At 38.1% G+C, this 19830-nt stretch overlaps 1 protein-coding gene across 1 annotated transcript in view; it reads right to left on the minus strand.

The window, feature by feature from the left end:
• Nucleotides 1-19830, minus strand: part of si:dkey-34e4.1 (carboxyl-terminal PDZ ligand of neuronal nitric oxide synthase protein) — a 55032-nt gene that overhangs the window by 18072 nt on the left and 17130 nt on the right. The window contains exons 3-8 of the mRNA XM_066661039.1: nt 10789-10881; nt 10466-10524; nt 9154-9262; nt 8552-8705; nt 7849-7994; nt 594-740 (exon numbers count right to left, since the gene is read on the minus strand). Coding sequence (XP_066517136.1) covers nt 594-740; nt 7849-7994; nt 8552-8705; nt 9154-9262; nt 10466-10524; nt 10789-10881 — 708 coding nt within the window. The remainder of the gene's footprint in view (nt 1-593; nt 741-7848; nt 7995-8551; nt 8706-9153; nt 9263-10465; nt 10525-10788; nt 10882-19830) is intronic.

Consider the following 19830-nt stretch of genomic DNA (forward strand, 5'->3'; position numbering starts at 1 on the left):
GTTTCCATGCCCCATAATGGAGCAGCTGGTCACTGGTGCTGAATCTCAGCAGGCTCTGGATCTGAGAGCAAATTCTATTACTCCCCCCTCAAGAGCAAACATTACATTTATGACCATAATCATAACGTCAATGTGCATTACTCCAAACAAGGCCAGACGAGATGGCTCACTTCTACTGGGAGATGTTTTTCCAACCTTTGCCCATTATCAGACTTTATCAGATTCTTTTCTAATACCTTTGAAACTTATTATTGCTTTAAAACATCAATATTTTTCAATTTAGGGAATGAAAGCCTTTTTGGTAATCTCCAGCAGCAGGGAAATAAGTGTGATTATGTGTTGTGTTTCTGATTATGTTTGAATATGGAGTAAAAGCACTCCCTAGTGGTATTTTGGTGAGTGACTGTTTTATATTAAGCTCTTAGTAAACTGGAGTAGATTAATTTCAGTTATACTTATGTAAGAGCAATAATCAAATCACTAGTGTCAAATGAGTATCTGATCAAAAGGGAAGGAATTGTATTAAATGTGTCTGTGTGTGTGTCTGTGTGTGTGTGTGTGTAAGTGAGGGAAAGAGAGAGAGAGAGCTTTACCTGGGCCACAGCAACCTGTGCTTGCTGCTGTTGTTGCAGTAGCTGCTGCTGTAATAACTGCAGGTGGTGGTGAGTAGCCAATGGTGTGAGAGACGGAGAACAAGGGCTACTGGGAGACAGATTATAGAGTGAGACACCCTTCAAATCCTAAAGAGAAACAGAAAGAACAGAGAGCTGTAATTAATGACACACAGATAACACATTTGAATGTTTGTGTCATACTTAAAGGAGCATTCAAATATTTATCTCCAATCACTCATTATACTGACACCTAGTTGCCTGGCAGAATAAGGGAATTTGTTTGAAACATGGATGCCCCGATATGGGGACCCACAGTTTGAAGCATAAACTGATGCCTTCAAGGGCTATACAAAGTAAAATTATTTTTTATTTTGCAGCTGCACAACTCATTTTGAACATGAGAAAAAGAAAATAATCCAAATAGGCAAAGAAACTCTGTAAGTTCAATAGTTTTCTCCAGTAATAACGGCAAGAGGACAAACGTCCTCAAGAAATTCTCATTTAAGTACAGCCACTGAGTTCTCGTCATGCTGTTTAAACATGAAAACTCTAACCCCTACACCTTTAGAGGAGATCATTAAAATATAAGTGCTCTCACACACACACTGGGGAAACTCATTTTCTCTAAGTAGCTTTGCCTGCTTAGCTTGGGGATGAGGCTGAGACAGGTCTCTGGGGATTGGAACACAAAATGCAGCTTCCCATTTCCAGTACATCATTTTATAGAGAATTAGAGTAATTATTTTACTCCCCCAGGTCTGGCAGAACACCTGTCAAAAAGACATTTCTTCCCCAGGTGAACTACTGTATGTGGAAGGTAGCTAAAAGTGATGTAAATACAAGGGATTAATTGTCCCAAAATTACAAAATGAAAGAAATGAGCACAGACACATTAAAAAGGTGAAGGCAGATATTTTTCAGATTCAAGCACACACATCTTGTATAAAGCATGTTGACAGGTTCACAGTAAAGGACTGGAGTTCTTGTTTAAGGTGAACACTATTTAAGCATTGGTAAAAAAGATAAGTCAAAACTTATTTAAGATACTTCTGAAATGTTTAACAAAATAAAAACCTGTTAAAAACATCATCAATGAGGTGGAAATGTCACAATAGGGGACTGTTTTTCTTACAGTTGTGTCAGTGATGGGATCATGAACTCAGAAACCTACAAAATGCCACTGGGTTTGACATTTTGTTTCGAAAAGAACAGCAACATTTATTTATTAACACTTTTTCAGGGCTCCTGTTAATCTTAAAATTTAAAATGTTTTAAACAGAGTTGGCATATAACTTAGGGGTGTTCAAAGCATACTGTAATGAATGTTGACAAAAAAAAAATATATTAAAGCTGAAGTGCACTGTGGTAATGCTACACTGTCATGGTGCTAACTTATCCTAAGCTAACTACCTAGATAATTCCAACAGCTGCTTAATAACCTGTAAAAATAGTGCTAGTGTAGAGCTCGAGGCTTAACAGTTTGTTTTCATTTTGGCAGTCATGTTATAAACATCGTCTGGAATTGTATGTAACCGCTTGTCCAGTTACGGGTCAAGGTGTATCCGGAGCCTACCCAGAATCACTGGGCACAAGGCAGGAACACGCCCTGGAGGGGGTGCCAGTCACATTCACTCACACACTCACACCTACGAACACCCAGGACCCTGGAGCTGTGAGACTGTGGCACTACCTGCTGCACCACTATCCCACATGTTACACACATGCTAAACATGAAATGATTTTTTGTTAGAATGAGTTGAAGCAGCATTTGATAATCAATCAAAGTGTAATGTCAAAATCTTTAAAAAATCTTTAGAAATCCTTCAGATGACTGAGAGTGTTCAGCTGAAGGTGGACTGACACCTTTCACTGGTAAATTTACACTAAACTGAACAATTATATTTACATATAATGAGCTTTTTTTTTTGATAGTACAAATGACAACATAGACATTATAGTTAAAGTCAGTGTTAACCTTTTACTTAACTGGTCTAGAGCAAATTCAGTTGACCACATTTAGTCACATTAGTGTGCTTGTACAGAGCTTCATCCAGAAGATTTTTTTGTTCATATCACTACTCTAGGGCAGTACGGTGGTGCAGCAGGTAGTGTCGCAGTCACACAGCTCCAGGGGCCTGGAGGTTGTAGGTTCGATTCCCGCTCCGGGTCACTGTCTGTGAGGAGTTGGTGTGTTGTCCACGTGGGTTTCCTCTGGGTGCTCCGGTTTCCTCCCACAGTCCAAAAACACATGTTGGTAGGTGGATTGGCGACTCAAAAGTGTCTGTAGGTGTGAGTGAATGTGTGTGTGTCTGTGTTGCTCTGTGAAGGACTGGCGCCCCTCCAGGGTGTATTTCCGCCTTGCGCCCAATGATTTCAGGTAGGCTCTGGACCCACCGCGACCCTGAACTGGATAAGCGCTTACAGATAATGAATGAATGAAAGGATCAATACTCTACTGAGGGTAAGGAAACAGAATATTACTTGTTCTCCGGTTGTGATTTTTAATCTAAGGTTTTAGTCTGATTACAACAGTCCACCTGCTGTCACTGTTTCCAAACTGGAACTAAATCTGCAACATTCCTGAAAGCATTTGAGAGAGGAGGAGGGGAGAAGTCAAAGGATGACGTATTAAGAACCTCATGTTACACCTGCAAGTTCAGCTGAGGTTCAGCAAATGCAGAGGTCCAAAGGCAGATTCTTTCACACTTTCATCTTATTTGTTCATTCATTCATTTATTTTCTGTAACCACTTCATCCTGTTCAGGGTGGCAATGGGTCTGGAGTCTACCCAAAATTATTGTGTGAAAGGCAGGAACCATGTTCAATCCATTAACTTGATAATTGCCCTAGAAATATTGTGCTATGTTATAGTCTCATGGGTTAGTTATAATCGTAAGCGAAAACACATGCTGAAATACTGTCAAATCAAGTTTTCTGAGCTAGTGGTCATTACAGGGTAAATTTCTTTAGGTCAGTCTGAGAGGTCTGGAAGTGTAAACAAACAACTATTGAGCATCAAAATGTTCTTTCATTTGTAAAAGCTAACTGTGACCACTAGAGGGAGACATCAGATTACTCTACACCAGTTCTCTGTCAATGCATTTGTAAACAAATCTAGTGCTGAAATATCCCTGCCCTATTTTAGCCATGATTTCTCTGCTCAAGTACACCTGACATAACAGCTCATTAACATCCTCTTCCTGAGCTGAAGTGTGTGCAACTGAGCAGAGAAAACACTCAAATGTGCAGATGAAGTGTGCTCCAGCATCATGGCTGGAAATCAATGCTCTAAAGCAGGGTTTTAACCACAGGGCCATGGACTTCAAGTGGACTACAAAGCACCCTCTCTCTGTCTTTGGGTCAATACTGAGGGGGCACAAGTGAGCTGATGGTAGCCCTTATTTAATAAGGAGAATGAAATATGTGGTTTCTGACTATGATCAATATTATTACAAGCCTTAAAACAGTGCACTAAAAATTAGATATGAGGTTGGTTTTTCTGTGACTAATACATTAATGTAAATGTAGTGATGTAGTGAAATAGGTGGGGTCCGCTTAGTTGAAAAAGAACAAATGGGAACCCCAGGTGAATAACTTCATGAGTCAAATTAGGAAGTGCCTGGGCTGTTCTCTCAAGAAACATGAATCAGTAGAGGCCTCCTTTCCTCTGCCTGTCTGTCTATCATCACACTCATCCACCGCTAATACTTTCCTGGCAAAAACTGGGAGAAAATCCGGATACCAATTACCAAAATCCATCCATCCGTCTCTCTCTGTCTTTCTCCCTGTCTCTCTCCCTCCTCTTATCTCTCCGGAGCGGAGTCCCACAGACCAGTGCTGCTGCATGGCTCTCGTCCAAAAGCTCACGGAACGTTCTGGGCTTCGGGATTAGGTGGACTCTCTCCAAAGCCGAGCAACATTCAGCCTCTTTGTGTTCTGCTGCTTTCATCCCCTCACTTCAAGAGGAAAGCAAAAAAAAAGCTACAATTGCCCCTCTACCTTCTACAAAAGACTTCAGATGAAAAGAAACAGAAAATGACAATGCACAGAAATCTCTCTAGTTATCTACCGCTAGAGATATATGTAACACAACAGTGTTCTGACACTGGTTGACACTTTCTTGTAGCACTCTCTTGTTAACGAGGCTAGTGTCTACAATTTGGACAGAACAAAAGGAGAGAAAAGGCTGGGGGTCTTTACTATAAACATTAAATAGCCCTAGATCTAAAACAATCTTCCCTAATGGTTTTAACAGTAATTAAAATAAGGAATCATTTTTTAGAAACACTGATACAAATTTGTTCAAAAAGCCTGAGTAGAAGAAAATCAACACTGACTATACTTGCCATGCAAAACCACTTCGTTGATATAGCTAGGGACATTAGTGTTCTGTAACAGCTGCTTGGTGCCAAGTATCACAAGATGGTACAAAAGCCAAGAATCTCTCCACTTCAAGACAGATTCCACTTAAACAGTAAAGGATGTCAACAGAAACACAATCATGCCATCTGTAGCCAGAAATTATGAAATTATTATATATGTTAATATATTTCACAGCATCTGGTTGAAAGGAGAAGTAACAGATTAAATTTTTCCTCACTAACCTAACTAACTAACAATATTTTTTCATATTTAAATAAAATGTAATAAGCACTCCTACTTGTTCGTGCTATACTTTAATTTTTGTCCCCAAATGTATGTTTATTTTCATTATTTGTGAATAGTTAATGGTGAGAAATTGTTTTAAATATCTGAAATATTTGTTGAATCTTATATACAAGATGAGTTGGCTGAAGTCTGAAGTATATTCCAGAGCATTTGTTTCCTTGTAATATGACAAAACATGTTATGACAAATTTTTGTGCTCTGTCATAACACTGCCATTTCATTTAAAAAGAGACGCCAGGACAGAGTTTACCGATTACGCTGAGTGAAGGAGACAGAATTTAGTGTTTCTCCTTTTGTGTAAGGGAATGCTGTGATGCCAGGTGAGAATACCAACACCGATTCATCACTCCTCTCTGGATTAGGGATCCTGTCATGTTGAATTTCAGAGGGATATTAACTACACGTCAGGCACAGGTCCCCAATTTGATCTGCTGCCAGGCATGTCGTGTGTGATGGATGGCTCTTGGAAATGAATCTGAACTGAGAACTGCATGGACACTGCTCCAGCTGCGTGGACTTTTGTAGACATGGCAATATAATTAGTAAATTCAGCTACTTTAAGCTACAGCAACTGTGAACACAAAGATTCACAGGAGCATTTCATACATACTTGCAAAAATGTGGTGTGAGGTGTGAGTGACTGGGTGAGTTTGTGCTGCCCTGCGATAGGCTGGCGCCCTGTCCAGCATGTGTTCCGGCCTTGTGCCCAGTGATTCCAGGCAGGCGCTGGACCCTTCAGAAGAAATGTTGACTTTTGGCCATACAGCATACCTCACCAAGCTGAGATTGCTTCTACTAATTTCATGGCTTAGATGCTTTAGAATGAGGAAATACCCATATAATCCAATATCAACTGCATGAATGTGGAGCCAGGGTCTCAGAAGGGGCTTGTGGGGTTTCTAGATGCAGGCTTTTACAGGTTTTGCTGCTAAAAAAAAAACACAGCTATTCATGGATTACTGCTCAGTTGGATGGGTTTTATTGCTGTGTGTTGTTGTGTGTTGAATAGGGTTAGGTCTGACAAGCTGTTGGCAACATTGTTAACAACAAGTGTACAATAGAAAACTGCAAACCATTAGATCTCGGTGTTGAACTGTCCTCATTAACTAAAATAACTAAAAGTATGCAAATATATTCTACCAATAATCTTGTCTTTTAGATCTGTGCAAGAGTGATGCAGTGGTGTGAGATTTATTTATCAAGTGACCACGAGTTTCATCTGAGGCTGGGAGACCTAGAGAGCACAACTGATCACTCCCCATCTCTTTGAACACAGTGCTATCTAGCAAAGGAAACAGTTTGTGTTTTCTTCCAGTGCATTAAGCATTGCGTTCAAAAAGGTCTGATGGCTGGTCCCCTGTGTCTTGGAAACCCTAACCTCCCAAGGCTGGGAGCACTGTGTATGATCAAGGGAGACTCTTTGAGGAATTAGAATTGGAGACAACTAAAAGGAAAAACTAATAATTCTGTCAAATAATAAATCTCTTGATGTCACTTCTGAAAAACATGGACTGAATTTAGAGAAACAGTTTTGAGCAGTTTCTCATTGCTATTTTGTATCATTATATGGATATATGCTATTTTCTATCATAAGATCAGAGACAGAGACAAAGACAAAGTTTCTCAGTAGCAAGGACAAAAAGAATGGATTTGTGCTCTAAGGAAGAGTGTTCTTGAAGAAATTATTCTTGAAGTCACCGTGCAATTGTGGGTCCACGATGCTGCAGTGAAAGAAATGACTTTCAGGTCAGTTTTCTTGGCAAATTGTGAACCAGTGCTTTCGCATTTGGGACAAGTCAAGAAAAAAATACAGGTGGTGAAAGATAGATCAAGGATCAAGGAGGTGGAAGAGGCCATCAGGAGAGAACACAAGGACATAAGAACACATAAGAACGCATACTGAGAAACAGCTAGATATAGTGATAAATATATGAATTAAAAAAATTATTTATTGTATTTCTTTCTTAATGGCCAAACAATCTTTGGCAATGTTGACAAATGTTAAAGTTTGAGGATGATGCAAATAATAATGGGCTGCGTCCCTCAACCCTTTTTAATTAAGTATGTCAAATTATGCATTAAAATTTGCTGATGGAAACCTAGCTATTAAAATCCATGTGTTTTTCTCTTTATTTCAGTTGTGGTAAAGCAGGTGATGCCAGATATGCAGTTCATAAAAGTCTCTTGACTACTTCAGTGCAACCCCCCCTGCCCCCCACCCCCCACCCCTTTATGTGCCTAAGATGAGATAACACCATCAAAGAAGGACCTGAGGCTTACAGTGAGGTTAAATGAAAGATGTTGAAATGTGGGCGAGCAAGAGGTAAAGGTGGCGATTACACTTTATGTCAGCCTTGTTGTCAAAGGTCTTCAATTTCACCGTTGACACGAGTTTTTTAAAAGCCATCTGTTTTAATAAATAATGTAAAAGAAAGTGTCACTATGTGCCTCTTATACTCTATCAGACACGTACGCACACACAGCCTCATAAACTCATGCATAAGCTATATATATACCTCAGCCCCAAGTTAGATACACACACACCTTGTCACATAGACATTCTCACCTGAAGGGTTTGTCCTGGCTTCACCATGTTGAGATCTGACAGGCTCTGAAGGATCTCGTTCATAGCCTGTTCACACACAGTGGCCGACTGAGGCTCTGCTCCCACATCTATGACATCCTCCTCCTCTGCTCCAGTCAGTTGACGGACTGGGAAATGAATCATTAGATATTCATATTCGGAAATCACGTTATTGCTGATTGGTGTTACTCATACTACAAAGTGTACATTTTTTGATATAAATATATACAAATTTTCAGGTGCCCACATTTTTAATTATTTTTTGCCTTTAATAATTACACATCCTTTAACAAAGAGAACATTTTATTTAAATCTGCACTTATTCTTTATTTGCTTAATTTAGTTTATTAATAAAAACAACCAACCAAACAAACAGACAGAAAAGTAGATTATGGATAAGGTTGTGACATTTTATATCTATTTTAAAATCTATTCTATTTTATAAGTTTTTTTTTTCAGAATGTTAAAATTAGAGGAGTGTTGTTTTTAAATCATATGTTTACAATGACAAAAAAAAGCTATGATCTCTCTCTCTCTGGTTCTAGGTTTTATGCAGGTCGTGCACATTAAGCATTTAAAGCTTTTCAAAGGGCATTAAAAGGGCACAATTAAATGTACTGCCCCACACACACACGCGCGCACATACACACACCTCATGGAGGTGCTTGTAAAATTCATGTCTTACCTTCATTAGCCTGTTCATCTGTAGATTTATCACTCTCTCCATCTGCTGGACTGTCCAGCTGTCCGTCTCCATTCTGTTCGGCATGCTGCAGACTCAGTTTATGGCAAACCTCAAAGGCTTGGCCCACTGTCCGCACAATACGTATAGCCTGGCTCTGAGACAAATGGAGGCTGTTTACGCCTTTGTTTATATGTTTCATGAAAGCATCACATCTTTGTTTACTCTCTTAGTCTTATGTGCTGTCCTACACGTTTTTCTGATGGATTACATTGATTCTGCTAGTGCTGTCATTATATTGCCATATGCAACAGCAATGTGAAAACAGTAATTTTATATTCAAATACTAATAATATCAACTAGTACATGAATAGAAGGAAAGGAATAGATAGTAGAAATAGAGGAAGAGATCCAGCATAGAGAAGGAAAAAAATAGGACATAGCAAAGCCCCTTTTCACATGTCATCATAAGCTTCCTTTTGATCAAAGGGACGATTGAGTTAAAAGGTAATACGATCAGGCCTGAGAAATGAGACGCACAGGGGAAAAATGAGAGAGAAATACAGACCACCCAATTTTTTTTAAAGTTTGCAAAGCCAATCTACCTTCTTTTTAGACTTGAAGACATTGCATCTAAAAGTGTTGCTGGATCCGTCTCTGGCGATGTAGCTGAAAATCTTCAGATCCTGAGAGTCATGGGACACATAGAAGATCCTGAGAGAGAGAGAGAGAGAGAGAGAGAGAGAGAGAGAAAGAAAGAAAGAAAGAAAGAAAGAAAGAAAGAAAGAAAGATTGGGGATGGATGATATGATACTGTTGTTATCACGAGTAAATAACATCACAATAACACTTTCTGAAAATGTTGCAGGTGTCTTCAGTATTTGTAGAATACTGCTTTTTTCTATTATTATTTTCTTTATACAGTTTTAGAACAACTGCAATTAAAACAAAATAAATTATCGGGCTCCTGAGTGGTGAAACACTCCAAGGATGGCCCCCTTCTCAACCCATCTCTCTGTTCATGGTATTAGCTAGCACATAATAGGAGCTTGAAAAGAAGCTGGGGGGTTGGTCCCATAGGTCTCAGAGGAGGCACATAAAACTACATTACTGCACTGGTTAACCAGGCTATATACTTGTGTGCTTAAAATCATTTCATTTTCATTATATATTACATATTCATGTGTAATGTGCCCTCATCTGTCCTCTGTATCTTTCACCAAAACAGTGAAAAAACATTTTTAATTACATTTGTCTCTAAATTGAAATAGTATAATTAAGTGTCCCCCAGCTCATTAATTTATACAGAAAACAAAGGACTGCTTTTGTGAGCACTGAATAATTGACTTTTATGTTTTGCTTTTAAGCAAAGGGATGGCAAAAGCATAGAAACCAAGAGCCAACACTGATGCACTTTGATGTTTGTATTCTGCTTGGACAAGGCTTTATAGGATGCAGATACATCAGAAAGCACTGTAGCCGTATTGATCTACAGCATCTCATCCTTGAGTGCTTGGCTGAGTGCTCAGGAGTGAAGTCCTGCCTTTAGCACATTAATCGATCCCAAAATATCCACATGTTCCTTTTTTGTTAAGATAGTATTTGTATTCTGAAAACAGTTTATGAAAGATGATGTTCCTAGTAGTGTGTGTGTTACATATGAAATGTAATCAGTGAACATAAACAGAGCACCTTCCAAAAAAACACAGGCGCCACATGTAAACAACAGCAAAGCGCAAGCAGATTTGAGAAAACACTAATTACATCTCTGCACTGTGTATACTAGTGAACATGTGGGTTAAATCTCATTTTTATACCTTCATGGTCTCAAAAAATCTGAAAAAGGCAAACTGGACAAAACTGGGACAGCTCCCCAAGTAAACAGTCATTTATATTCTGATTACATTGCAGACTTACCTGTAAATGGGGTCATGCATCACCAGCATTTTACTCTCATCCCATGTCCACTCCTTTCTCTTAAAAATAAAACAATATTCAGGAAAAAATGTGACATAAAATGTGTGAATGGTTTACCTTTTAAAGATTAACTGATGCTTTCTGAGCTCTGTCTGATCCTTTAATGACATTTTACTGTAAAGGGTATGTAACAGATACTGCAGTTAAAATTATATGAACAATAGCATTATGCTAATGATTGCTCAGCTGAGTGCTATATTTCAATATAAAGGTTTAGGCTAAGAGAAGTAAGACAAAGATAAAACAAAACTCACACAGCCTACCTTTTGCTTCTTGCGTACTACAACTTTTACTCCATCTACGGAGACCACCATGCTCACTTTCTTCTTCTTAATATTCTTGGCCTTGAACTCATACTGCAAAATCAGAAAGATTTTTTAAAAGGGGCTTAAAGGAACAGAAATAAGTTAAAAACTGGACAAATGCAAATAAATATAAAGCTTGCAACACCCGTCATAAACTGCAGTTTGACTGGTGCAGGACTTGCTCATGACTGATGTGTATGACGTGTTATGTGGAAATATGCCTAGCCTATGTATGTGTGGTGTGTGGTTTGTGTTCTGTCCTGCTTTCTTCTCTTTGTTTAGAATTTTCTCTGGGTTTGGAAAGAGGGAAACGGTGTAGTTTGTTTTATTTAGTATTAATCCAAGGCAAGTCGTTTGTTTTGTTACTATTTTCTGGGCATTATCTCACACCTATTTATTTATTATCTATTACATGTAAACGTGAGGTAAACCTGAAAAAAATTAAACGTGCTGCACATTAGTACACTGAAATGTATCATATCATTTGCTTTCTCTGTTAGTCGCCAAGAGGTCAGTGTACATTTTATTATATCATTCAAATTCTATTCTCAGTTTTTCCATTTAAGTATTACAAACGGAAAACCGAATAACGAAATGTACATGCACTGTGATGCTACGTTTTTCGTGTAAGACTAATTTTGACCAATTATTATAAAATAAACCAATGTCACTAAATTACATTGTGAAAAATAAGAAATTATCAGCTTCTTCAGCCCTCACCAGCCACCCCGTGAAAATGCACATACCTCTGGTCTTAGGTGTCTTCCTATGTAAAGCACAATAATGCACTCAAGTTTGTGATCTTTGGTCAATTTCTCCATATTTAGAATTTGTTTTGACTCTGTAGAAGTCATTTTATATGTTTAATTCTATATTTTAAAATTATTAATAACCAATATTACTCTCATTTTTATTGCTTCCATTAGCCATGCCTGACAACATCTGCCCTAAATGGAGGGAGATCAGGAAGAGGCTTTGGATTGTTTCCAAGTATATCAGCGGATCAATGTCATCTGCTAAGCAAGGCAAGCTCGAGCATCTTGGGATCTCTAAGCACTGATGCCGTTTGTAATTCAGCTCAGGAATGGATACAACTTAATTCTGCGGCAGAAATTATCCGGGAGATGTTTTAACTGAGGCTATTCAACATTTTGGAACAGTGAGGGAGGGGGTAAATTCATTATTTTGTAAACATATATATTAAGCTCCTCTTAAAGCCTGACTTTAACTGTAAAATGGCTTTAATGCTCATGCCTGGGCACATGCCAGTTTTCTACTCTCATCTTGACCTCTGTCCCTCTCTCTGTCTCTCCAGCCCACTCTCACTGTAGAGTATGCCATTTTTTAGCCATGGACCATTAGCACTAAATAAAAACCCCTGAGTGATAATATTCCTGTGCATTATGCTAACTTCATTTTCATAAATAGAACAAATTAATAAAAGTATTTTTAAGTGGAAAAAACAGAACTGAGAGTGAAGGGCTAAAATTGTCTGCTCCTCGCTTCTCACTGCTGTGCTCTCGAGCTAAACTGGGAGGTGGCTCTTTCTCATTTAAAGGAACAGGCACCGCAAATGATCATTCTGAGCAGGGCAGTTTAGACAGGTGGAAAACGCTACTGTGGTGTTTGATCCTTGTGGTATTTTGACCAAAGCTTGTCCAGAGGTTTCCTTAAGATCCCAGAACTGTGTAGAATAAGATCCCAGAACTGTATAGAATATGTCAGCTTTATTTCTTTTTCTGTGTGACGTTAAAAGTGGCAGACGTTCTAGTGCATAGGCTATTTAATGTGGCTGTATTATTAAAGGTGGAACAGCAGCTAGTGACCAGATTGATTACAAAATGACATTCACTGATCTTGATGACTGGTGTAGTTTGTTTATCAGTGTTTTTTCTCCAGAATTTTTATATTTCAATATTTGAATTTTGTATTTCTCCAATAATTTGTAGAATCACTACTAAGAGACAATGCAGCATAAACCAAAGTCATTTGGGCATATGCTTTCTTAACTTACTTAAATAAAGAAAAAAATAAGGCCACTCTGGCAAGAAATTATTTGTGAACGTGTTCATCCCATCTAAGTAACTCTTCTTCTGAATGACTTTCATTTTGGCCCAGTGTGTTGGAACATAAGGTCCTCTGAGCCATTATTGAATCACTTTCTGGAGACGAATCACTTTCTGCTGGAAGACTAAAGGTATTCATTATTGATGTCAGGTCCTCACGTAAACTGTGGCAGGCTTTCTCCTTCACAGGCGTACAATGCTGATCTGTCTATCTTTTATAAGCTGGAAGAGAACGAGGGAGCAAGAGGGGGAATATTAAAGAGTGTACGAGGCAGGCTGTAAGAACAGGACATGACAGCCAAACAGTCTGTGTGCAATGGATGACAAAGCCTTGAAGTTGTTGTGGTGTGAGGGAGAGATTGTCTGTGTGTATATGTACTTGTGTGTGTTTGTGGTAATAAGTCAGTGTACTGTTCGCGTGCACCAGAAACGCACTGTATCTGTGCAAAAGGACACAGAAGCTTAAAACTGCCCTGTCAGCTTTATTTCACATCAAAGCTTAACACTAAACCTCGAATGAAACTCCTAAGGCTGCTCTTACTGCCACTGATCCATACAACTTTTAAATCTACCCATTTCTTTCTCTGTCCGACACTTTCATTCACCTCTTACATTCTCCCGGCTTCAACCTACATTTCTCTAGTCTCTTAAAAGGTTCCACAACTAAATATAGAAATATTCTCATACTGCAACTGTTCTAAAGCTGTACACGAAAATATAAACCATTTGCTTTTTTCTTTGAAGTTTGTCCTGATTTTCCAAAACATAACATGAAATACAAATCTTTTTTTTTTAAATTAACTTTATCTTTCAGTTTTAAAACTGTTGAGATCAGTTGGCCTTGTGACTGTGATCCAGAAGTCATTCATCCATTCATTCATTCATTCTGAAAGAGCTTCAAGATCACAGTGTATCTAATCACTAAGCGCCGGTCCATCAGAGGGCATCAGACACTTAGGACTGGACGATATGGTCACAATTTTTATCAAAAACCTCTTGGCTTTGTCAATATTAATATTTTAAACTAACTTTAAAATTGAGTACAATTACCTCATGGCAGCATCCTGTAATGAGTGTCAGTGACAATAAATAATGTATACTGAAATATTAAATTAGTTTTATAAATAATATCATTGTGATTGAAACATTTTATATTGCGATATATATTGATATTGAATTATTGCCCAGCCCTACTTATATGTATTATTATTTTTCTCAATATTCTCTTGAATTTTGCATCCTTGTCCCTCAGCAGATGATTCCTATCTGTATGGCGCCCTTCCTCAGGGTGTGCCAAAGGCATTTTTCATTCGTTTTATATTTATAAGGCTGTCTGCACTCTGTAGTCTGCTTAGCTTGATATGAACAGTTAAAAAAAAGTAATCAGCTAATTTCTCTTTAAAAAGTATGGTATATTTCTTATTATTAACATAAGAAATGAGCTTACAAGGCAACCCTTATTTTTTGCAAGGAATGTACAAAGAAGATATTTATGGACCTGTCTTGAAGGAATGGTTTAACAATGCTGCACCTCTGGGAAATGTTTACTTGAGTGTCTTGCTCAAGGGCACATTGACACAATCCTGGAGCCTGAAGGGCTGCCAGCAGCTCTGACTGAGCTACCTACTGCACTAACGTGGGAGGAGGCTTCAAACCAGAACTGGGTCAGATGCTTATTCTGACCACCTCAAAAACTTTGTAAATATTGCTCTGCTTCTGGGGACTTATATAATATTGGAAAGAACAATTACAATACCTTTTATATCATTGATGTGATTACGGAAATCCCAGCCATCTTAATTCTGAGTGCATGATCATTTTGGTCTAGCAAATGTTAGATAATTCAAGTGTGTTTTCCAGTATTTGGCAGGAGCAGCTAATGAATGCATAAGTGGAATTTGGAAATATTCCCAAATTTCTTTTAGGACTTGTTTGCTTGGAGTCAAACGGCATGTTCAGTCCAGTCTCCGGCACAGGTGGTGTATTAGATTGATCATTTTCATTTGTGGTAATAATCTTGAAAGCAAGCCTGAAAGCTTTCATTCTACACCTTGTTATTTAAAAGCATGTGTCTACAGCTAAGGTCATTTGTATGATGGATTTTCATTAAGTAGTGTCTGAGGTCTATAGACCATAAATAAATACTCAGACAAGCATCAACAGACCCCTAATATTAGGAATGACTTACCTGGTTATGACAATAGTTAAGAGGAGTTAATAAATGAAAGAAATGTAATAATAATAATAATAATAAAAAGAATTCTCCATAGAACTTATACTACTACCCTTATCCACAAGGGAACAGTTTGGTTTGGTCAAAATACCACAAGGATTAAACATCATAGCACCATTTTTCCCTGTCTAACAGCCCTGTACACAATTACCTGTTTCAGCCTCTGTTCCTTTAAAATGAGCCACATCGCAGTTCGGCACATGAACCCAAGAGTGAGGAGCAGATTTATTTATATATATTTTTTGCCATATTTGTGAGTTCTGCTTCTTCTCCATTCATATTTTATTAATATTTACTCAGCAATTTTATTTCCCTGCACTTTGTGTTGTGTTGGTTTTGCTCTGTTTATTTAACAGTGCTGTGATTGGAGAGGCTCACATGATTTCAGACGTAAGCAGATCAAAAAACAGACTTTAGTTTGTATAGTTTCACAGTTCATAGATTGGTACAAGCCCAAGACCCTCTAGCTAACTTTTTTTTTAAACATATGTCCCCTATAAGGTCACCATGCTAAATATCAAACATCAACTAGAGAGTTATAAAGCTAACAGGAACTATGTTCTCTGTGTGAAGGAGCACCATCCAATTTCTATGGGATGAGTTGGAGAGGCATGTGATCCAGAAATAATCACCCAACATCAGGACCTGACTCAACATTAAATCATCACAGAAACCAGCCAGCATCTAGTCCAAAGCCTTCCCAAAACAACAGATGTTTTCACTGCAGTAAAGGGGGCAACCTACCTATTAATGCCCTTATTTACAGAAGAAATGATGGATAAATTAGGTGTCCACAAACATACACTGCAAGACAAATTTAAGAGAATGAACATCACACCCTTTATAATTTGGAAATTAAGCCTGAAGCAGGCAACTAACAGCACTTATGATATGAAACAGTAAACAGGTAGAGAAAATGAATTTATAATGAACTCTAATTAGCTTGATACATTTTTAATATTGTGTATGAATAAATAAAAGATGTAATTTGACAATGATTTATTCACAAATATGAAGCCAGGAGATTTCTCAAAAACAACACAACTGTCAGTGTCATCCTTGCCCCCGGAGCATTAGCCATCACAGTCTGCCAGAGGTCATCCTCCTTTGTTCACAGTATGACCAAACTGATGTACAAATAACTCCTCATTGCTCCAGTGCAATAAAATAGTGTTCCACTTTTTCATTGGTTTGCTTAAAATCTCTCTTTACATTTCATCTTTCCAGTCTTTCACTCGCTTTTCTTATTATATGCTGAATGTCACTGAACATTAGCTGATGCTGCGTAACAATCAGCTTGATCATTCTTTACCAGCTGAACTGATAAGTCAATTCCTACCTGAAATCACAGGGTGCAATACAGGAACACACCGTGGACAGAGCACTAGTCCATTACAGTGCATCACACACTCACCCAGTCACTCACCCATCGGCAGTTTCACAGCCATCCGCCTACCAACGTGTGTTAGTGGACTGTGGGAAGAAACCAGTGCTATATTTTTCGTGCCATCCTTATTTCATACTGAAATTATTAAAGCAATATTGCTTTAATCTGTAACTGGAATTTTCATATTGTTGATCTTATGAAGATAAGTCAAGGGCAAATGCCCATCTCCTGCAACCATAGAGCACATGCCTACAGATTAAGCCTTGTCTTAAAAGCCGTTTCTTCTGCACCTGGGCAAGTAATATTTTGCCCAGAACATTCTGAGCTGAAAAGATCTGTTTCACTTTTGAAGACGAGTCTGCACAGGAGGAGATCCAGCAGACTGCCATTCCTTAACGGAGAGTGTTTCAGTAAGTAAAGGATGAGAAAGGAGACTTTAGTGTTACTCAGAGCAATCTTGCTGGTCATCAAAATGGCCATTTACTTTGTACTGAGGGGAAAAGATTTGACAACTTTTATCAGATATTCTATTTTAAAAGTGTCATAGGAGCAATCGGTTTTACCCCAAAACCTGAAACTCACATGCCATTCACAACCAGGTGGGGGAGACGCTATATGGGACATTGATTGGTTCACTGAGGGACTGAAAAATAAGTCTTTGCTTTCATCCATCTAATTGAATTTGTTTTTGTCTGAATCCCTACTATTGGTTTACAGAGATGTCAATCATGTCTGACTCGCTGACGAGCTGTAATCTGATCCCCCTCCTTAGTTCAAAGCAACTGTGCAATTTAAGAAGAAACACCCTATGCTTTGAATTCACAAAGACACAATTAAACTCTCAAATGCCAGGAACAAAAAGGATTATTGCGTAACCACTCAGCAGGAAATAAACGGATGTTGACTATGGCAGGGAGAGAGAGCCTTATCAATGTTTTAGGAGATTTTCACCAATGCAGCACCTCCCCTGAGATTGTAAGTGATTTTGAAAGACAAAATGTGTGGTGATGTTACATGTTTACAGTGGTGTAAAAGGTAGAGATTTAAAGGACGCTGTGCTCCAGGTGTGAACATACAAGACAGAGCAGTGTGTTTGGTTTGGTGTTTACCGAGAATGTTTGAGTGCAGACGGCTGAAAATCTCTGGAAAATGATAACTCTGGATTAGCTCTGGAAAATGATAGTTAGGGGACTGTGTAATAAGGACATTTGTTTTTGGGTTTTTTTTATCAGAGGGTGCTTCTGTGCAAAGGATTTTAACGACACATTGACAATGAAAGTTCAAAATTTTGTATAATCGACGTTGTCATTGTCGTAGTAAGACAGTGTTGTATGGTATAATACAATAGTACAGAACAATAAAAATAATAATAATAATATCTTAATTCAGCTGGCTTAAGTCCAAGCTTGACAGCCTGGCCTTCTTAAAAGTCTAGAGTGTCAAGTGATCTTGATATTACTGCATGATTTTGTTCAAGAGAAACATGTCACATCCTCAAACAAAACTAACCCAGATATCACAGAGATCAACCCCCCCAGACCTGTACCTTCTTTGGTCAATCTTCAATTCAAACATTGAAGATCTTTCCATATTTGGTTAAAGACACAGATTTGAAATTCTCAGAAGTTCCACCCAAAACTGTTAAGCCTGCCCAGTAACTAATTCAGGTCAGATTTTTGTTTTAAACATTTGTCCAGAATGTTACTCGACATCATGAACTGGTCCCGAAGCCACTAAACCTATACCCAAAGTAAACTTTGGACTGCTACATTAAAATGTTTGTAAGCAATGTTCTTTAAACTGCGTGCCATAGGACAACTACATTTATAGAAGGCTTCATGTAAAGTGAGCCCTTTATGAGTGTCTGTAATTACATATAATCAGATATTTAGAATACGTGAAGCAGTGACATACAAAAAGCAGGTTTCTTGGAGAAACATGAAAAAGAACAGCTCATGGGTTGAGATGTTTCTATATATAACTTCTTTCTGCACTTAATATGAGAAGCAGTAAAATGGGAGTTTATAACAGTGTTTAAAAATTTTATCTTTTCATTCAAGTGCCAGTGTGCTGAAATATTAAAGGTTTAATGCATTCCCGCTGTTGTTTCTTTTCAAAAATGTCCCAGTAAACAATTAAAAGGTGTGTATGCAAACGCCCATGCACTATCTGGAAAGGTCAGGCCCCACTGAAAGTAACATTTCCCAACATAACTTTCATAAATAAGTAAGAATAAAATGCAAATGTGATTTAAAAGGAAATTAAACTGAACCAAAAAGCTAGATGATTTTGCAGGGTTCTTTTCTCTCAAACTTCAGTGTTATGAAGAACCATTCTGCTTTATAATCTAAAAGATTGTAGATTTGCATATGTTTTATAGAGATGCTTGTAAATAGAATCAGCTTCTCTGAAAATGGGTGTTGAGGCACTTACTTTAGTCAAAAGTAAAAAAAAAAATCTTTATTGAACTTATACTTTTAGATGAAACTAGGTAGAAAAGAAGAGGCAATTGCTATGTTGTTGGATATTATAGTGGAAAACATTATTGCCCAGTACGTGTGAGACTAGTGAGTAAATTAGTGAGACAGACTGCATACTGAAACCTTAATATTTAAAAATATATTCAATACTTATTCCCATATTGCCAAAAATCCTGCACTGTAGAAACTAGTGCTGAGTCAAGTAGGTATGCTTACCACAGCTGTTTGGATGAGTGTGTTTTTTTGTGATTGTTGCTAGAAAACCTAGCACTGAGTGAGGTAGTCACTATGGTTAGGGTGTGTAAAGGAATGGAGTTGGTTTGTGTCTGTTTAAGACTTCATTGTATTTGTATTTGTTCAACAATTTTATACAGAGCAAATTTCATTTTAATTTTATCATATTACAAATGTAGGAGATTGTAGTGTTATGTTAAAGTTATTGGTGTAGCACTGTGTGCTTACGGAGATGAGTCAATAAAACCTGATCTGCTGCACTGAGGTCAGTGGGGTTCCCCACCACAACAAAACAGCCATCTTTCTTTAACACACACATGTCCATATACACACATACATGCTGTAAATGTACTGCCAAAGTTCAGAAAGAAAGTAGTACTCTCAGATAATGTGGACATGAGACATGAGGTCTAGGAGGTTTCTATGGGAGATGACCTTGACCCAGTTAGGGACAGGCTGCTTGGGCTTGTGTGTAATACAGGGCTTTCTCAAGCTTGTCTGAGTGGTTGGGATTTCCGCTTGAATTCAATCAAATGGATAGTGAGTGCCATTCTAATAGTGTACAGGGAGGTGTGTTTATGTGAATGTAAGAGAGTGAGA

The sequence above is a fragment of the Hoplias malabaricus genome, chromosome 2 (assembly GCF_029633855.1).
Source record: "Hoplias malabaricus isolate fHopMal1 chromosome 2, fHopMal1.hap1, whole genome shotgun sequence".
NCBI classification, from domain to species: domain Eukaryota; kingdom Metazoa; phylum Chordata; class Actinopteri; order Characiformes; family Erythrinidae; genus Hoplias; species Hoplias malabaricus.